Source organism: Vespa velutina, chromosome 9, assembly GCF_912470025.1.
Source record: "Vespa velutina chromosome 9, iVesVel2.1, whole genome shotgun sequence".
Lineage (NCBI taxonomy): Eukaryota > Metazoa > Arthropoda > Insecta > Hymenoptera > Vespidae > Vespa > Vespa velutina.
In genome coordinates, this window is record NC_062196.1 from 2,970,905 (window position 1) to 2,992,791 (window position 21,887).

The window sequence follows — 21,887 nt, forward strand, 5'->3', positions numbered from 1 at the left end:
TCTCTCTTTGGTCAGAATATAAGAAGACAAGAAGGAAGAATGAGGAGAAGGGTTAGTGGTTTGGGCGGGGCGGAATTGAGGGCGGTCTGGATGCTTTCTAAGAAGGGTCGATAGTTACGTGAAAAAAAGGAAGAAGAAGAAGACAGATGAATGCGAAAGAAATATTAAACATAAACATGAAATAAAACTTATTTTGCTTCGCGTTTTAACGAACACAGCGTCGATAGTTTCTTTATATGTATGTATCTAAAGACCTCAAGAGGTCGCCTTGGAGTTAGAGTCGCTGACATTTCGGCTTTGCTCACAATGGCGAAACCGATGGAAAATGGTGGACAAGGGTTGGGTCGCGACTGCAGGGGCTGCGCGCGCCTCCGCAGATCAATATTTCATTTCAGACTTACCAACCTCCTCCTGTTTCAGCCTTCGCCTTTTCTCTCTCTCTCTTTCTCTCTTTCTCTCTTTCTCTTTCTCTTTCTCTCTTTCTCTCTTTCTCTCTCTCTCTTTCTATCTTTACCTATCTATCTGTCTATCTCTTTTTTCTTTCTTTCTTTTTTACACGTTATATCGCAGCATAATAATTACCCCTACCCCTTCCCTACTTCTTTCTCTTAAAATTCTCATTTTTATCTTCTTCATTTTCCTCAATCTCTTTTGTTTTCATACACACACACAAACATATCTAGAGGTGCTTTTATGAACGTTCGTATATACACGTTAATATTATCTGTTAACAAGAGTTTTATCCTCTTTCTCTCTCTCTCTCTCTCTCTCTCTCTCTCTCTCTCTCTCTCTCTCTCTCTTTTTTCCTCGAAAAAATTTTACCATTCCAAAAGTCGATAAACGATATTAACGAGGTTTAATATACGTACATACATACGTTCAAGATTCAAACGAATTGATTTGTTGAAAATGGATAAATGTCGTTTGAAGTATTTTGTTATTAACATATATATCCCCTAGTACTATATCGATTGAATAGAACGACAAAATAATGAGAATAGTTACGTAATAGAAATTTATCGATATATAATAAATTTATTACCACACATATATATATATATATATATATATATATATATATATATATATATATATATATATACATATATATTTGCCGGAAAATATTTGTCCGTATCGATTAGTTGGGTTATATCGGTTACGTATATATATGTAAAATCTTGTTTTATTAAATCCTCTTTTGATATTCCATACTCAGTCGAGGAGGAATTGTTCCAATCAAAAATGGCGCATGTAGTTTGAGATCGACCAATCATGTTCACGTTTTGATCATCCAAATTTCAAAGAGCCAAAAAATGCGCTTATAGACAATCCAAAAAACATGTCGTTCTCGCTTCTTTCGATCATAAAGGAAATATTTTTGAAAAGAATGATATATATATACAAAACATACGTACACTTATATTTTTCCAATATTGTATGTTTTTCGTCTAGATAGATCAATGTATCTCAAATGTATAAAGGCATACGCCCCCGTAAAATGGGTAAGGATCGATTGATGGGCGAATTGACAATTAGAAAATCACGTTGCATTCGTTATCTTATCATCGATATAATCGAAAATATTACTATTGTGAATCCATTGAAATTTTTGGAATGTCGAGATGATGGGCCGATTATGATCCAGAGAACATTTGGTATAGATCGTTAAACGACTTTCCCTCTTCTTTTATTTCCCATTTATTTATGCTTCGTATTCAGATACAATAAATAGTTAAAATCAATCCTTTTTTTGAATCTCTTTGAAAACCTTGAACCAATATCGATCCATCGAAGTGCAGCCGCTCGATTACGAATTCGCCTCGGAAGAGAAGGCATTTGCGCTCACGAAACCCGTATTTAACCTGGACTCACACACACACACATTCATTTTCCTTCCCTTCTTCCCTTCCTTCCCCCCCCCTCTCTCTCTCTCTCTCTCTCTCTCTCTCTCTCTCTCTCTCTCTCTCTTATGTAACCTATTTACTTTTTCAGCTTTATCCAAAAATGGGCATACCAAACGTTTCTTCTTGTGATCGATACACATTAGATTGATCGTCAATACAGATCTCAATAGATTCTCATGAATTCATGATAGAAAATAGATGGATAGAAGCTATTTTGTAAATCAACTTCCTTTATTCTGGTTTCAATATGTTCTTAAAAAATAATGTAAAAAGAGATTGAATATTCTCTTTATACTTTGTTTTTCTTTCTTTTTTTCTTTTTTTTTTCTTCTTTTTCAATTGAACAAAAAAAAAACTCAAGTTATGGCTGACCACATTTCAATTTTTTTTCTTTACCTCTTTGTTTCTTTTTTTCATTTTTCATATCGGATGTTTTCATATCACGATCTATGAAATAAGAAAAAAGAAAAAAAAGCTGGAGAAACAAATTTATTCAACTCTGAGATGTGTGAGATCTCCTTTTTTTATATGTTTAATGGTTCGACCATTAGACAATACACAGAGATAATCGCGTTACAATAATTATATATTTATTTATCGATCGATTGTTGCGCCGTATAAGAGCATTTCCTATACGTTTAATTTGATCATTAATTAAGATAACTAGGTGAGACTACCATAAGTGTGATATGTTGTACATCGTCGCTTATGATACTATCATAATATAATATCGTGATCATACTACTTCTCTTGTCATTTTGCTTTTTCATTTAATGTTATCGATAAACAAATATACATACATATTTAATATATAAAATTAAATATGTACATATGTATATAAAATTGTGATTTACAAAATCACAATATATAGCTGTGACATATAAAAATAGTTATACGTACGTTTATTCACAATGAGAACGTGTGCGTTCCTCTTTTATGATATCCATAATATTATTTATGTTAAAACGTTGGACCTATCAAGAAGAAGTTGACTTTTCGATCATAAGTATACACGCCTACGCTTCTCGAAAGACACGTAGGATCAAGAGTAGCTTACTCGGGTCAACGATCGCTCTCTCTCTCTCTCTCTCTCTCTCTCTCTCTCTCTCTCTTTCTATATATATATATATATATATATATATATATATATATATATAATATATCTATCTATCTATCTATTTATCTATCTATCTATCTATCTCTGTCTGTCTGACTGTCTCTCTCATTCTCTTTTTCTATTTCTTCCTCTCTAAAACCCCATCCTCACCCATCCCTCTTCATTCTTTCTCTATTCCGCAATAATGCGTTTTCGTAGAAACTTCGTTTATGGCTTTATACTGGCGATAAGCGATCGAAAATTTGGTTCGCCGTTAAATAGCATTTTGGAGAAATCTCTCACGATTAGGAACAAAGTGTTAACATATTGATAGACATTTAACGTTCTTTTTCTTCCGACCAAGATTAACATAAAACAAAAATAAAACAAAGAAATACATTTCTAATATCTTTCTTATCGCGAAGAAACATTGAACGTAGATTGAATTGAAAATTCTCAAAAAAATTGGATCTATTATCTAAGTGAAACATAGTTTTCGATTAATTTCTATTTATTTGCTCAGGTTTTTTTTATTTTAATAATAATAATGACTTATTTTTATTGCTGTTGTATATTATTATTATTAATGATAAGTATTTTGTAAAATTAAGTGATTATAATTTATTACGTGAGTATTTTCGGTATAAATAATTAAGGATCAATATATATATTGCATCATTTATATCAAATACTGAAATTTCATTAGAAATACTGACCATTTTATTTATTTATAATATTTAATTATAACATTTAAGAATACTGATCTATATAATAAATAGCAACTGTTTTAATTAACGAGATTAAATTCGATCGTCAGGACATTGTACATTGGGAATTATAATGATCTATATACAAATAAAATCTTCATAAAGTCCTAATATATATATATAGTGTGCGTGTGTCTATCTTTGTAAGACCATCTCGTACAAAGACAAAAGATATAGCAGAAGGAATTATGTCATTGAAATAAAAATGCAAAGGGAGATTACAGTATTAACTTAACCATAAGAGACTATGGACGGAAAGAGGGTAAAAGAGAGATGGCAAGTAATAAAATAAAAAAGAAACAAGATAAAGGAGAAATATGTTACAACGAAACAAACGATAAATAATATTAATATTTCTTTTAAATATATCAAATTTTTATATATTATTTTCATTATTTTATTGAACGATTCACAATTGACTACATATTTAATAAATTATTCAAAATAAATTTTTAAGTTGTATTAAACGTTATAACGCATTATGAGTATGATTTATTAATTATAAGGTTATTCAGGCATATAGAAAGAAGAGAGAGTAAGAGGGGAGGAGAGAAAGAAAGAAAGGATATTTATGAAACGTGGACTTATTTGTGAGAGAAATAGATCAACCATGACGATGTTATATATGTAATTATCCAACTTATCGATCCTTAAATACGTACATATTGTGTTATCTGCGAATAATTATTTGTTCTGCCTCTCGTTGAGGAATAATAATAATAATAATAATAATAATTAAAAGAGGAAAAAAGAAAAAACTAAAAAAAAAATTGCCCAGTTCTGGAAGACGAGAATAGGAAGAGTGAAGAGGAGGAAAAGGAGGTGATGGAGGAGGAGATGGCGGAGGAGGAGATCTGACGTCCTCGCGCGTTGCGGCGCGAGGCGTCGTGTCGTCGCGCGTCCCGGGACGGCGCTGCCCCACCCAAGCAGCCTTCGGTCGGTCGGCCATGCGGATCAATACACGGTGCCTCGTGCGCACGAGTTATAACGAATAAATACGAGTATGAACGAACTCGAACGAATTCAACCGAGCCCCGGTACCCGATGCGTTACGAGTCCCCACCAACGAGCGGCGTTGCCGGCTCAGTCGCTGTGCGGGAGTGGTCACCGAGGGATGTGCGGTATTATCGTAACCGAGTGCGACTAAAGAAAAACCGAATCCGAAGCGTTTATAATATAGTTACTTCTTTTCCACGGCGTGTGTTTCTTCATATTATCTTCGGCTATATTATAGCTTTCTCGGGTGCGCACATATACTCTCTCTCTCTATCTATCCATTTCTCTCTCTTTCTCTCTCTTTATCTCGTGCGCGTGCGGTATCTCTTTTTCTCTCTCTCTCTCTCTCACTCGTTTTTATACACGCCTCCCTACCGCGACGCGATTATTAAACTCCGTCGCGAATTGTCTAGTCAGTTCTTTTATTTCGAAGGATCTCGTCGTTACCCCGCCCTTTGTTTCTCTCTTTCTCTCTTTCTCTATCTTTCTCTATCTATCTTTCTCTCTATTTATCTATCTCTCGCTCTTTCTTCGCCCGACGATCGAAGAATTAACCGAAATCGTCGTATAACACCGCCGATCGTGATATTTATTTAAGTATTATTGTACAAAGACTATAAAAACTACATAGGTAGGTGTAATAAATGTGACGTCACGTACGTTTGCATTTTATATAAGTATTATTTTTACTATGTAGTAATAATAATTTATCATATAATATCATTACGCTTGTTATTTTAGATATCAATCATATCTTTTATTAGAGAATTATAACGTCTTCTAAGTCATACTGGATTTAATTGCAATAAGAAATTTTCTTACTATCTTCTTTCTTTTTTCTTCCTCTCCCTCCCTCTCTCCTCTCTGTCTCTCTCCGCACACATACTTTCCGTTCTCTAACGATTCGGACGTCTATAACCATGTCGTGGTTTTCGTCATTGACGATGACACGATATGAATGTTACTGGTCATTCTTTGAATGTACTTTTTTTTACCTCAGAAACGTAAGGAAAATAGAAAAAAAAAAGAAGAAAAAGAGAAAAAAACAGGAAAAAGGAAAGAAGAGCGTAAGAAACGTCGAGGCTATCTATTGATCCCCGCGGCACACTATCGTGCGCTCTGCGACGCAAAAGAAGAGAGAGATAGACAGCTAATGCACAGATAGCCTAGCTCTAGCTAACTGGGCTTTTATTAGCTATATTTTAACTTATCTCTCTCTCTTTCTCTCTCTCTCTCTCTCTCTCTCTCTCTCTCTCTCTCTCTCTCAAAAGATATTCCTTTCTTGTTTCTTAAATACAAATATTATATATATATATATATATATATATATATATATATATATATATATATATATATATATATATGTATGCATGTATGTATGGTATGTATATATGTTTTCTAAACCAAGCTCAACAAATTTTAAGAGTTTTAGCTGCGTTATCGAAAAGCACACGCGAGGAATTTTGAGCTTTGGTGATATGTGTATATATATGTATATATATATATATAGGCTCTTTTTATTAGTATGCGCTTGCGCGTACTTGGCCCATTCTCTCTTTCTCTCTCTCTCTCTCTCTCTCTCTCTCTCTCTCTCTCTCTCTCTCTCTCTCTCTCTCTCTCTCTCTCTCTCTCTTGTTCGTTCGTTCGTTCGTTCGTGAAAGTAGCGCCGTAGTGCTTTCGGTCTAGCTCGGTGCTTCTCGGTAAGCAACGACGACGCAGTTATACGCTCGAAGGTGGAGCACGACGAAGGCGACCATAACCTCAAAGGATTACGAGGCGTGTCTCTCTCTTTCCTTCTTTCTTTCTATTTTTCTTTATCTCTCTTTCTCGCTTTCAAACGACCTTCGTATTATGTCGCATTTATTCTTGTCTCATATATATATATATATATCGCGTATAGGAAAATTCGTTGTAATTTTTCATTAATATAATTTCAACGCTAAATATTTTTTATATAACAATTATTTATTAATCACTGTATTATATAAATCATTTTATTAACTAGTTCTTTGCAATTATAGAGAACATGTATGTATATGTGTAGAATATTTAGGACTAAATTTGAAAAATCGCTTTCGGGTGTGATTTTTTTTTTCTTTCTTTTTTTTTTTTTAGAAAAATTGCTGTGAATTATTCAAAAACTTACTATCGCCTTGTACGGAAGCGTACACTTAGTGTACGTCTAAATATGTCTCTTTTGCGCGGTAGTTTCTACGGAACGCTGAGAAATATGTTGGTGTGTTTAGAGAGTCGCCAACGCCGTCGCGAGATTAGAATTCTTATTCCGTCGTGCGTGTCAGGAGTTAGCTTAGCGATATATTGAACGAGAGATATTTCTCTACGATTATCTCGTGTCTTTTTCTTATCCTTTTTCTTTTATTTTCTTTCTTTTTTCTTTCCTTTTTTTCGTCTCAAGTCTTACGATATTTTCTCACTTTTATCTATCAGATAAATAAAACTTTTCTTATATTCTATATAATATTTTAGTTGTATCGGATCAATATATTAAAAAAAAAAAAAAAAAAAAAAAAAGATTATAATATGTTACGTAAGATCTGAAAATCGTGTTTTATCGAGTTTTCGATAAGCGGCAATACACATTTAAGAAACTCTGATTATCAAAATTCAAAGTTTCTATTTGTTCGTGAAAATAGAATTTCTTTTTTTAAATTTGACATTCGAATTTCTCTCTCTCTCTCTCTCTTTCTTTCTCTTTCTCTCTCTCCCTTCTCTCTCTCTTATAATCAAAGAATATGAATCGAAACATCGATAGGCCATTTGCATTCAAGTCTTGCATGGAATAATAATTTATGAACGAAGACGAATCGAGAACAATCTCTCTTTCTCTTTTCTTTTAATCTTTCTCTTTGCGTGTCATGTTGCAGCAAGCTCTGGAGGTCTTCCACCTCCTTTTTAATTCATTTATCATTGCATTAATAATCTACTTTAATATCTTTATCAAGCTTGTAAATGAGAATGTCATATGTTAATTATACGTATATATGAACTGGGAAATATTTATAAATCTTTAAGATTCTACTACGTTACTTGCGTATTTGTTCTCAAATATTCCATTAAAAATCTTTACATCTTGAAACGTTATCGAATTCTTTCATACTTCATCATTATACTATTTTAATTGAAAGAAAAAAAGAAGAAATATTTTTAATATTAACATATTAATTTTTATTCATTATATATATATATTAGGTGGACCGGAAAGTAATGTCGCTTTCTCAAATTAAATTCAAACGAATGAATTTTTAACAAGTTTTTATTTTTAATCACAATCAAATATCTACATGCGCAGAAACGACATTACTTTCCGGTCCCCCTAATATATACATATATATATATATACATACATATATATATATATATATATATATATATATTAATATTAATATTAATAAATTTCATTTAAATGAATTTTTAATTCGATTAATAAAAGGGTAGTAACGAGGTATATTTCACTTTTCGGTCTATAAATGATTAGGATAAGATTTAAAAGAAATTGATGAAATTATCGAGTCAAAAGTATCTGAATAATTTTAAAAATCAATTACTCTCTTTTAAGAATTCTTCATATTGTTACAAGTTAGGATTTACTTCTTTTTTTTACCCTTAAAAGAGTAATCGATTTTTTAAAAGTGTCTAAGAACTTTTGGCTCACTCTTATATGTAAATATATCTACTATACATTGAATTCATAAAAATTATTCACAGCTTCTGTAATCTTTGCAGAATATATATATATATATATATATATATATATATATATATATGTTCGTTAACGTGAAAATGTTCTTATCAAAGCAGTAAAATGTAGCGCGATAGAGAGAAGATAAGCACTCGAGATAATATTACTTATCTCTCTCCTCTCTCTCTCTCTCTCTCTTTATTTTTTTTTCTACTATACAATAGATGTTATACACTAATTGCAAAAATACTAAATTCCTCGAGTTTACTTAGAAACTTCTTACTTTGCAGTGATCATCGTATCCTCCATCCGTTTTTCATAATCTGTTTTTCATAAGAAAATCAAGATGGCCGATGGTGCGTATCCGCAATAAAAGAAATCAAGATGGCCGGTTTGATTTTTTTCTCGCGAAATACGAAAGACTTCTATTATAAATTTATACTATTTCCCGTGTATTTAAAAGCGCCCGTGTTGCTGCTCTTGTTTCTCATGCTATTCATCTATCCACCTCGAATTCGTCGTAATCGTCGTAGTCGGTTAAAGACACGCTCTTTGAAAGCCTGTGAATCATCACTATAACGTTTCAGTCTCTTACTTGGCGTATTATATTGGCTGCATGACGTAATGACGGAGGACGGTAAATTTATTCGTTTCCTAGGTTAACGTCTTGGGCGAGTTCTCGCAGAACAACTTGTATATCTTTTTTTTTTTTTTCTTTTTTCTTTTTCATCGCTTTAACAATGAAAATTCGTGAGATAGTCATTTTTTTCACAGATTTCTTTTTCTCTTTTTTCTTTTCCCCCCCTCTCTTATGAAATCATTGAATTTATATTACATCGAACGCGACAAGATAGTATATCACACTGATCACAAAGAAAAAGCAACGGTCAAAGATCGTTTCAAGTATCATCGATTATATTACTCATAACGAAGCGTATAAAGATTCTTAGAATTATGACAAAAAATAACCACCAACGAGTCCTTTGAATTTCTGAATCACAGAGTTATAGTCACAGGTTGGTCGTGATTCGAGATATTTTTTAATAATCGTAGCTTGTTATACAAAAATTTTCCACGATATATTTTGTAATTCATTGAAAATGTTTGAATGTGTCGGAAATATCTCTATAATGTCCATCGAGGTATATAGGTAGGTAGGTAGATAGGTTAGTTAAGTGTGTGCGTCTAACATCGGCGTCATTCGGCACGAGAAGTTCCAATCGCGATCTCCGCTCTAAAAGCGTACGCCGGAAATATTTCACCGGCGTCGTTGGATTCCACGGGGCCCCTCATGATGTAGAGATCCGGCAACACTGTTTTCTGCGTTCGTCGCGACGACGACGACGGCGGCGACGCAGTGCCGGCTTATGCGCGCGCGAGAACTTGTGACTTTAAAGCCAGGTGATCACGCGGGATTAAATATAGGATACCGAATTACATCTCTCTCTTTCTCTCTTTCTCTCTCTCTCTCTCTCTCTCTCTCTCTCTCTCTCTCTCTTTTCTATCCTTCGAATCTCTTGCGTATTCATATATAATAACATTTGTAATCTCCATTTCTTGAAAAGCCCACGTTATATCACGTGGTCGCACTACGTATGTCATGTTCCGCTCTTTTCTCCAACGTTACGTCTCTACCATCATATAATGGTAAAATAGACGACCGGAAACGTAATGTGTGTGTGCGTGCATGCGTCTATATATTATATATATATATATATATATATATATATATATATATAAAATAGATTCGTTAAATATTTATTCGAGTGCGTAAGCATAGATACAGTGTGATCTATGTGTGAAAATTCTATGTAAATAATGTATCATGATGAGTAATTTTTTTTTCTTTCTTTTTTGTCATTTTTTTTTTCTCGTTGAAATATTGTTTCTATCAGCTACAATTCTAAGTACTATTTTTACCTATTTTTCTCTTATCTCGAAAACAACAAATATCAAACGAAACGGAAGCGAGCAAATGAAATTGGACACCGTGTCCCTTTCATCTGCTTGCAGCTACCTCGGATTCTTTTGTTTGTCTGTTCTCTTCACCGTATCGAAGAGAAAGAGAATTGCACGCTCACTTGTGTTTCTAGTTGACAATCGTCCTCGTCCGTCGTCATATATTGCAATAATATTAGATAGAAATTACGAGGAAGAAATCGAGAAGATTTTTCGATATATCTCAAAATTGAAATTAATGTCTACTTCGCATCGATCTTCGAAAACAAAAATTTTCTTTTTTGTCACCCCTTTTTTCTCCTTTTTACATTTTTTTTTTTTTTTTTTTTTTTTTTTTTTATTATTTATAGATTTTTGCCATCGATATAATTTCTTTGATCAATTTGAAATGCGCCTCGTTGAAATAGTATTATATTATATTATGTATATATATAATTTTTTTGTGTACATTTTTTTTTTCTCTTTTTATCACTCATAAAAAATTTCCTATTAACTTTTCTACGTCAATCAGATTTTTATTTACGCCAAGTGATTTTAAAATCATCGACGATATGACGAAAATTGTATAAATTATACATAATTAACTAGGACAATGCGAGAAATTAATTAAATCTTTTTTTTTTTTTTTAATCTTTCTTTTTTATTCGGACAAGGTCGAGGCTAACAATAATCAACTTACTCGAGAATGACTAGATTAAACGATTCATTTATATGTATTGGATGATGTCTCTCGGTGCGTGTCCGATAGGTCTTGCATTCTTTACCAGGTCGCAGGTGACACAATATCCGGCGTACTTCTATACTTTTCATCCTTGAGTACAATTATTTGGTTCATTGAGAAAATTGTGTGGGCACTTTATATACAACTCTCTTTTTCTTTCTTTCTTATATCGCTAATACGCCATACCTATATGTGAGAAAGGGAGAGGGAGAGAAAGAGAGCGCGTCCATAGACTCTCTTTGCAATAACCGTGTGATTCATCACACAGAGGACACTTGACGCTTCTTCCTCTCTATTAAATGTGTACATGCGTGTGTATGCGTGTGCATGCGTGTGAGTACGCGCGCGCGTGTACATGCTTGTTCACGATCGATTCCTTGAATTCCAGGTAATTGAACATTCTCTCTCTCCCTCCCCCCCTCTCTCTCGTCCTCCTACCCTTTAGCAATTTTCAAACGATTTATTGACCGTCAGGTCAAGCTCGAAATGTGCGTCTATAACCCCTCTCACATGTGTGCAATCTGCGAATAAACGATGACGCTTGCTTTTGATTTTTTTTTAATTCTTTTTTTCTCCTTTTTTTTTTTTTTTTCTTTTTTTTTTTTTTTTTTTTCTTTTTTTTTGTTTTTTTTTCTTTTTTTTTCTTTTTTTTCTTTTTTTTCTTTTTTTTCTTTTTTTTTTCTTTTTTTTTTTTTTTTTTCTTTTTTAACTAACGTTCGTTTTTCTCACGCTCTTTGTAGCGACAATGAATTTATCGGGAAAACTATGATTATCGAGCGGAAAAGGAAATTACATCGTCGAGGATATATGTATCAGCTTTGAACACAACGTCATTTGAAGCTTTCTCAGAGGGGATGGCCAATTTTAAAAATGGCTTCCTACATGTGTACGGTTCCGTTCATTAATTTTTGTTTCGTTTCTTTCTTATTTGTATTTTTTCTTTTTTTCCTCCCCTATTTCTGCGTAAGCATAATTCGAGTCATCGTTTTAATTCGAACGTTATTCGAAGCTAGCCGAGAGAGGACGGCCATTTAAAAAAATGGCGCCTTACGCATGCGTTCAGTCCTTTTTATTTTTTCTTGTTTTTTATTGCTTTTCTTTTTTCGTTTAATTATCGTTCAACTCATTTCAAAGCGATGAATCATCATCGTTGCATTTATCGTTAGCATATACCAAGGATCAATTACGCAGCCGTTCAACGAAGACATTGCTTTTCGTTCATGCGTATCGAATCGACCGGTTCTCTCGCTCTCTCTCTCTCTCTCTCTTTCTCCCTTTCTCTCTCTCTCTCGCTTGCTTTTCGGGCGTGTCATTGTCACGCGATTACAAATCAAACACGTGGAATGAACGTGTGCGTGCGTGCGTGCGTGCGTACCAACACATCGGAATACATACTCGTGACTAACTCCTATGTATATTTCGTAGTAGTACTATAGTAGTAATCGCGTGATTCATTTGAGATGATTATAGGTATCTATCATGTTAACTTATTATCTGTCTTGTAAGTAAATGGAAAAGTAAATTTTTTTGAAAGAAATCGAGCTTTTTTTGTTTTTCGAAGAAATTTACTAAAATCTATTTTATCGACCAACATGATCTTACCGTTCTTAAAATTCGATAGGTTAGTGATAATAAAGTTTTTGAATTCGATCGAAATACTTAAAGGTTATCTTTTTATTTATTTTCTCATGTTTCTTTTTTATTTATTTATTTATTTTTTTTCGAATAAAATTAATGAGAATTATCGATCAAACAATATATGTATACATCTACAACGAGGGTCAAAAATTCCCAGTTGATTTAAAAAAATCGATTACACTTTTTTTTCGAGATTTTTGGCCTGTAGTTTTTTGAGTTATCACGTTTTAGTTTTGCATTTTTACAATCTGAAAAAAAAATATTGTCTTTTAAAAATTACGTGAGAATTTTAGAGACACCCTGTACAAATACATGTATATGCGTGAGTATAATTCGTGGTACATACCGAATCGTTGAGATTAAAGCATGATTTATCGTCTTGGAAACTGTGCGTGGTTAAAATGTACCAGGAATCTTAGCGCTATGTGTTTGTGCGAGACCAAGTATGCCTACGCATATAAGTAGGGTTTAAGAAAGAAGAGTCCAAGGATATGCATAGTGTATGGGAGAAAGAAAAAGAAAGAAAGAAAAAAAGAAAAAGGAGAGATCTCTTCAAGCGTGACGAATAGAAGAAGATTGTGTATCAAAAAGATAGTATTTAACCTTTGGAAAATTGTTTTTTTTTTTTTTTTTTTTTTTTTTTTTTTTTTTTTTTTTTTTTTTTTTTTTTTTTTTTTTTTTTTTTTTATTTTACGCGTGTCTGATATTAAATTTCTGTAGTCTGTTTTTTTTTCTATTTTATTGATGCAATGTCTCTTCTTCCATTAATGATAGATAACAAGGATTTAATTATTAACATGGAAATAATTAATCTGATAAATGTAAGATTGTGTCAAGTGTTATTACTGTTACTACTACTACTACTACTACTAGTAATATTTTATTATTACTACTATTATTCTACTACTACTACTACTACTACTACTACTGGACAGATCGAGTTCTTAGATAAAGCGATTTGATCGCGAAACTCAAAGATATTAAGTCCCGACATTACAATCTTAATGTCTTATCTACGGTGTATAATCTATGATTTGATTTAATCTCTCTCTCGCTCTTCTTTTTCTTTCTCTGTAGTACGTTTGAAATTATAAATCTGTATGAATTTCGTGTAAGAAGGGTAGCGTCTTTTCTGTAATAACATCGAGATATATACATATTCATTTATTATTGTCGAAAACTATATATACGGTAGGCCAAAAGTTTATAGACAATTTAAAAAAAAAAAAAATCAATTAGCTTTCTTTGAGATTTTTTTCAGCAAAAATTTATTTTTATATATCGTGAAACTTAATTAATAAAAAAAAAAAAAAATGACGTCGGATCTTTATAATATATAGATAGATCGTGCCCAAATTGGATTCTGCTCGTTGAGTGGAGTAAATTTTTGGAAATTTTCTCTCTCTCTCTCTCTCTCTCTCTCTCTCTCTCACTTTCTCTTTCTATCTAGTTTTTGTTCATTTTGGTAATCTCATTTTTTTCTACCGTCATGACTAGGATCCATGCAAGCGTGAGAAAAAAAGAGAAAAAAGATGATGATCGAAGATTTTGAGTCGATTACATGCATCTTCGATGACCGATGTTACTACATTTATTCATATTTAATGTTGTATTTAAGATTACGTATCGAAACAAGAATATTTTTGTTCTTTTTTATTTTATTTTTCTTTTATTTTTTTATTTTTTTATCTTTTTTTTTTTTAGAGAGAGAGAAAAGAGAAAAATTTAAGATCAGCGAACCGAATACACTTCGATGACTATACTACTTTTGTTTTTTTACGTTAATTAATTAATTAATGTCTGTCAGTGTGTGAACTTTTTGGGGGGTTGTATTAGAAATGAGAGATCCTTTGATAAATTACGTGAGAAAAGAAAAAAAAATTGATTTTTTTTTTCTTTTTCTTTTTCTTTTTAACTACAAGTTCTAAAAAAAAGTTGTGTAAGAAAAAGTAATCGATTTTTAAAACCTTTGGACATACGGTTCCAGAATTTGAAACTTTTCAAAAATTATTGGAAAAAAGATCCGTTGTCTGGGTACCTAGATGGGGAACCGTTTCTTCTTTTTTCCTTTCGTTATGTATCGATACCTGAATTGTAAAGATTGTTGAAGGATCATCCAGCAGCTGACCGGAATTCCAAGTTCCACCGTAGGAGTCTTTTATATTTAGAATACGAAGTGAGAGGGATGGTAAAGAAAAAGTGTTTAGTCAAGAGCACAAGATGAATCATTCGAAAATCTTTTACGTCTTTTGTGTATATACAAATTTCTATGTTAGAAACTTTTGTGTATATATATATATATATATATATATATATATATATATATATATATATATATAAAATTGTGTCTGATCTTAAGTATACATACAGTCATATTTATCATAATATGAATATTTGTTGAATTATCATGTTTAATTTAATTATTATTATTAAAATTAATAAATGGTATTTTATTAAATTCTTGTTTTTTTGATTTTCAATTGAATTAAATTAAATTATTATTATCGTTAAAAAGTAATAAATTGTGTTTGTGTACATTTAATAAATAATATTTGTGTGTGTGTGTGTGTACGCTTATATTCATCAAACGACGATGATCATTACTTTTTATTCAATTTTTTTTATTTTAATTTTAAATACTTTTAACTTGTACGTCACGCTGAATTGATAATACAAATTTACTTGTAGTACTCTTATATTAGTCATATTTGGAAAAGTGACAAGAATGATCATTTGCCATTGTGACATATTTCTGAGTCCAATTATTTTTATTCTTTAGTCCAGTATCGTTATATATGAGAAATAATAGAAAATTTATATTTTCGTTTCTCTTTCACGTGTGAAACTCGGACGCAATGAAATTGGGAGGGGGGGGGGGAGGAGGAGGAGAAAAGATCGCGTTCAAAGATTTAATTAAATCAAATCGAATGAAACCAGATCAAATTAAATTAAATCCAATTAAATTAAATCAAATTAAATTAAATTATTATTATTATTATTATCATCATTATTAAAAAGTAATAAATGTCATTCTTTTATTGTTTTACAGCCGACACAATGTCCGTAGACAAAGAGGAATTGGTGCAGCGCGCGAAGCTCGCCGAACAGGCGGAGAGGTACGATGACATGGCAGCTGCAATGAAATCCGTCACTGAGACGGGAGTTGAGCTGTCGAATGAGGAAAGGAACCTCCTCTCAGTGGCGTATAAGAATGTCGTTGGCGCGAGACGTAGCTCGTGGCGAGTAATCTCATCTATTGAGCAAAAGACCGAAGGCTCCGAACGCAAACAACAGATGGCGAAGGAGTATCGGGAAAAGGTGGAGAAAGAACTACGTGAAATTTGCTACGATGTTCTGGTAAGAACCAAATGTGTGTCCGACCGTCCTGTTGTTATCCGTTTGTTGTCCCTGTATATATGTGAGCTGTTGCCTCTCAAAAAAATATATATCAATCCTTTATCTTTGCTCTCTCTCTCTCTCTCTCTTTTTCTCTCTCTATCTCTCTGTCTCTCTATCTCTATCTCTCTCTCTCTCGATCTCTATCTATCTCTTCCTTCTTAGAAATTCATAGTCTATGACGTATATACCTGAGGTTAAAGTAAGAACTCTTTTTCTTCTTTTTCTTTTTCTTTCTTTTTTTTCGAAATATCGATCTTTAGAATATGATTGCAATCCCTCCTCTACAGCAGCGTTTCTCAATCTTTTTTTTTTTTTTTTTTTTGTTCTACAGCCCAATACATTGTAAGATTTGTTTGTAACAATACCACATGTGACGTATATCCCTGATGTCTCTGACGTAAGAGCGTAAGAGTGCGTAAGCACTTTTTTTTAATCCTTATTTTTTGAAATATCGATCTTTTTTATAATCTGATTATAATCCCTTCTATAGCAGCGTTTTAATATATATATATTATATATATATATATACACTTGTTTGTAACGATATCATCCCTATGATCAGTCTAATGTTTTATAATACAAAAAGAAATATTATATTTAAGAATTCATTAAACCTCTGGGAGTCATTTCTTCATAGATGTTATTTTAAAGATAACATGGCTCTATTACTGCAGATATTCTCGCAAGAATTCTTCCCAAGAATGTTCTAGAGAACATAGATTCAAGAACTTTCACGAATTCTCTGAACAAATTTATCATTTTGTTTGTTTTGTTCTGAAAGAGAATAGAAGCTATTATTACGCGGGGTCTAATTAAAAATTTAATACGGCCCATAAGTTGAGAAACGCTGCTATATAAAACGTCGTGAAACTTTCAAATGTCACATGCCTGAGGTATATGCATATGTGTTACACATGTACGTATCTTAATTTTCTTTCTTTCTTTCTTTTTTTCTTTTTTTTTTTAATCTTATTTTATTTTATCACCGTAAAATTCTTTGTTAGTTTATCTACGAAATTTTTAATGTATTTTTTTCGTCGATTTTATACTTGATACAATATGATGATATATTACACCACACACACACACATATATATATATATATATATATATATATATATATATACCGGGTGTTAAAAATATAGCATACTTTTTTTAGTCATATTCCACGTAAAGAAAAATTAAGTTATAGAGGGTTAAACATTTGTGTTATGTGGATATCTCAGAATAAGTGGATAATATTTTAGTGCTGGCTTCGGTAAAATGAAATTTGAAAAAAAAAAAGAAAAAGATTCATATAAACATACGTCCTATTTGACTTTGTAGTCAAAGTTGGTACATAGTTTTAAAATAGTACATTAAGTGTATGTCTCTCTCTCTCTCTCTCTCTCTCTCTCTCTCTCTCCCTCCTCTCTCTCTCTCTCTCTCTCTAGTGTGTGTTTGTATCTATAATGTAGAGTATTTGAGAAAATTAACAGTTTTAAAACTAATAGAAAATTACATTCTTTTTGTTGAATAGATGCGTATATGTGTTATTAGATGGGTCGGTCTTGTAATATATTTCACAAACAGATATTAAATGGTATGTAGCATTTTAAGTAGGATAATCTAACGTTCATAGTAATAATAACAATAATAATAATAATAATAATAATAATAATAATAATATTTTTCCTTATTAGGAAAAATGTCTTTTTATATGCACATAGACCTATTTCTTAATTACATATATCTATAAATAGAAACGATAGAGAGAGAGTGAGAGAGAGAGAGAGAAGAGAGAGAGAGAGAGAGAGAAAAAGGAAAAGAAATTGTTTTAAATGCGCGTTCGTTACACTAGATTATATATACCCTTTTAATATAAACTCTCTTACATGTTCGTCGTTCTACTTACATACATACGTTGTATATTGTGTTTGCACAGCAGCGATCGCTATTTAAGCTTTATCGTTCAGTTAGTAGTGGCTTTTATTATACGCACCAACAGAGACATATATATATACAGTTTCTTACAAAGGAAGATGACTATAGAGAAACGTAAAAAAGGAAACGTGCGATGAGTTACGCCGTTTTAACGTCAGATGTCGTTATTGGCGTTTAACACGTCAAATATCATACAATATATCGAAAGTTTGCAGAGTTCCATTTGCAAACCTATTACTAGTTCCTGTTCCTTATTTTTTCTTTTTTGTTTTCTTTTTTTTTTTCTTTTTTATTTTATATGTCTCTGTTTATACGTTCTATAATTTATCATAATTCTTCTATAATTCAATTTTCGTGTTCGTGTCTAGAAAAAAATGCATTTATTATATAAAATAATATATATACATATAAATATATATATAAATCTCGAAAACAAATATTAATCTTTTTTGGTTATGAGCTAACAATTAATTTTATAGCGAAGGAATGAAAAAGAAAAAAAAAACAAGATATAGATATGAATATATGTGATATGAAAGTTGTTATGTAGAGAGTTAATAAATTAATTTGTAATTTCATCCATTTATTCATGATGATTGTCATTGATGGCAGAAGCTATTAATTTTCTAAATGTTTTATTTCATTTGATAATGATGAATAATTTGTGTCATTTATTATGTGACATTATTAATTTTTATCGATATTTTAGTCGTTGAGGGACCATTAAATCGACAAAATTAATTTGAGGTCGATTTGATAAAATAATAACTTTTGCTGTTATGTTGAACGAAGTTAGAAAATTCTTATAAGATAAATTCTTTGAATTTTTACTACGTAAATGGAAAATAGTTTAGAAATCTTTTTCTTATCGTCGCGTAATCGTTAGGAATGATCCTTGTCTCTAAAAGTATTTTTGGAATTCGGTGAGAGAGAAAAAGAGATAGAGTTGTGTCATAGGTCAAATACGTTTGGCGTTGTTACAAAAGCTTAACATACGAGAATAATTTTTTTTTTTTTTTTTTTTTTTTTTTTTTTTTTTTTTTTTTTTTTTGTTAGCGTACTAACGCGTTCTATTGATTCTTAAACAGAAATATACGCGCACGTCCTTCTTTGAGATTAACCATGTATAAAATATGTGCATCAAAGGTAAACTAAGGGTGACACATTTAATAATATATAAACATATTTAATATATATATGCATATATATATATATATTATATATATATATATATAATATATGCATATATATAAGGTGTTGGTCAATAAGTATTATCGAAATTCTTATTATAAGATGGATCAAAAATTCGTAGGTTATCTTAAAAATTTCTCTTTTTCAAAATTTAAAGCCTCTTTTTTTATTTTTGTTTATTTATTTATTTTTTTTTATTTTTTCAAATTGTAAAAAATTCGGGTTTAGTGTACATTCAGAAAAAAAATTTGTATATATGTATATGTAGAAAAATAATTATAGACGTATATGAAGAGCATATTAGCGTGTTATTTAGTTATTATACAAATTTTCTAGAGGATTATTCGATGACTTAAATATTGGATTGATAAAAACTCATCTATGTCATAATAACATATTTTTTATGGAATAGAATAGAATAGAATGAAAGATAAAAATACATAATCAACTAATTATTTATCTTAATTTGATATATATTATTTCATTTACAATGTTTTTTTATTGCTACGTTTCGTCATTGTACATATTTTTGTTTTTACGAATAGTCGCTTTAGTTAGTACAGAAACCGTTAGAGATCGCTCGGGTCGGTATCTAGAGCGCGTAATTCAAAGAAAAAGGGAGAATAGTGGTAGTAGTAATAGTAGTATGGTAGGTGGGTAGATAGTCGCGTAATCGAGATCCTTGAAATTCAATCTGATGAGAGTGATCTTATCTCTTCTATATTCTCCTCTAATATATATTATCTCAAAAGAGACACTGAAGAAGATCTCATTGTGGTAAGTCGATCCGAAGAGAACGCGCACGCTAAAGACCGACGACGAGTGATACTTCCCAAACGGGTTTCAAAGTACGGCACACACGAAGTGTATAATCTCGTTCAATATATTTTTTATTTTTTGTTTTCTTTTCTTTTTTATTTATTAATTTTTTTGTTCATACAAGTCAACAAAATCACTTGAGATTTATATATATATATATACACATCTCTTCAACATGAAAAGTCCACATTTTTTCTCGCTTTTTTCCTATCTACATGGGTCAATGATCGTAAAAGTTTGTCAATAATTTTATTAAAAAATTAGTTTTAACTATAAAAAAAAAATTCTTATATTATTTGTTCGTTCGATAACTCAATAGATACATTATACAGTGATTAATATAAGCTCGTATTCATTATTTTGTATTTGAAAACAAATTTTTAGAAACAATATAAGGTATTAAGAGAATTTTTTTCCCGATAATACTTATTGGTCAACCTAATAGTTTCCCTCCTTTTTTTTTTATATGTAATATTAGTATTACTTTATATTCCATTTATAAAGATACGCCTACTTCCTTTCATGTACATTCGTAATCTTTAAAAATGATCGATCGATGGATACGTCGTCCATTTAACAATTCTGCTGACACTTTCAAGAAGGAAAGGAGAACGTCGTTCCGTTGATGCAGCTTCCTCTTTGCTATATTCGCCTCGTAAATGTTAGAGGAAATCGTTGTATTAACCATTAAGTAACCTGTCGTTGACCCGAGAAGGACGTTTTCCAAGAAGGAAAAACGAGATTTTCACTGATGTGAAAGAACTAGATTTCCTCCTTATAAAGACATCGATCTCCTTAGTGTCGACAGACTTCCAACTTCCGCTGTTCCCAATCGAAAAAGCAAGTGTATTGTGTTCTCTCTGGCGCATCAAAAAAAGAAAAAAAAAAAAAAAAGAAAAAAAAAAAAGGAAATAGTAGAAAGAGAAAATTAAACAAATACACAATTAAAAAGATTAAGAAAATATGAAAGATTAATAATTATAATATTAATAATAATATTTTTCACATTGTTACCAATATTCTTATTTCATATTTGTATGCATTAAAATCATAAAGTAAATGTCTATCGATTTTGATTTCTAAAAAAAAAAAAAAAAAAAAAAAAAAAAAAAAAAAAAAAAGAAAAAAGCAATTATGACTACAGGACAGGGTCAAAAGGTCTCTTCTTAAATGATATTTTTCAAAGCATTTAAGCTTATAGTTTTACGATCTAAAACAAAACAAAAAAATAAGTAAATAAATTAACCTAAAAAAGGTCACGATGAAGTGTAAGGTGAAGAGTAATTGATAGTTAAGATGACCTAATAAAAACCTTTTGATCCCCATCCTACACATTATATCAAAATTTCAACCATTTTTTCCTGTTTTTTTTTTTTTTTCTTTTTTTTTTTCTTGACCTCAAAGTTTTGATCTACGGATTAATAATTGTTTATCACTTTGTTTTTGTGTATTATCAAAATATATTATATAAATATATTGAGAAGAAATTTTTGTGTTCGACATTGTTGCAGAAAATTTGGATTTTATTTTAATTACAATGTGTCAATTAGTTTTCTATCGTCACAATTTAATCACGTTCGAGAAAACCTACGATATCTCTCTCTCTCTCTCTCTCTCTCTCTCTCTCTCTCTCTCTCTCTCTTCCTCCTTGAAATCGAAAATAGATTCCGTTCGGAAAAGAGCACGGTCTATTCTCTTCAGAATGATCGTATTCTTCTTACCGGAAGTGGAAGACAACGTTCTATAACGGAAACCCTCCTTCCTTCAAAGGGAT

The 21,887-nt window shown here is 31.2% G+C and overlaps 1 protein-coding gene and 1 long non-coding RNA gene across 8 annotated transcripts in view; both read left to right on the forward strand.

Moving 5' to 3' along the window:
• LOC124951647 (14-3-3 protein zeta) overlaps positions 1 to 21,887 on the forward strand; it is a 49,459-nt gene that overhangs the window by 19,048 nt on the left and 8,524 nt on the right. For 3 of the 7 annotated variants that reach the window (XM_047500385.1, XM_047500386.1, XM_047500383.1), the window contains one exon: positions 15,831 to 16,138. In XM_047500385.1, coding sequence (XP_047356341.1) covers positions 15,839 to 16,138 — 300 coding nt within the window. In that variant the 5' untranslated portion in view covers positions 15,831 to 15,838. Of the gene's footprint in view, positions 1 to 4,632; positions 5,395 to 9,815; positions 9,865 to 15,830; positions 16,139 to 21,887 lie in introns of those variants that run through there. The other 4 variants (XM_047500381.1, XM_047500380.1, XM_047500384.1 and 1 more) reach the window with 4 other exon arrangements.
• Positions 16,145 to 17,948, forward strand: LOC124951652. The gene is made up of 2 exons (XR_007101660.1): positions 16,145 to 17,762; positions 17,863 to 17,948. It is a non-coding gene; the product is annotated as an uncharacterized LOC124951652 (long non-coding RNA).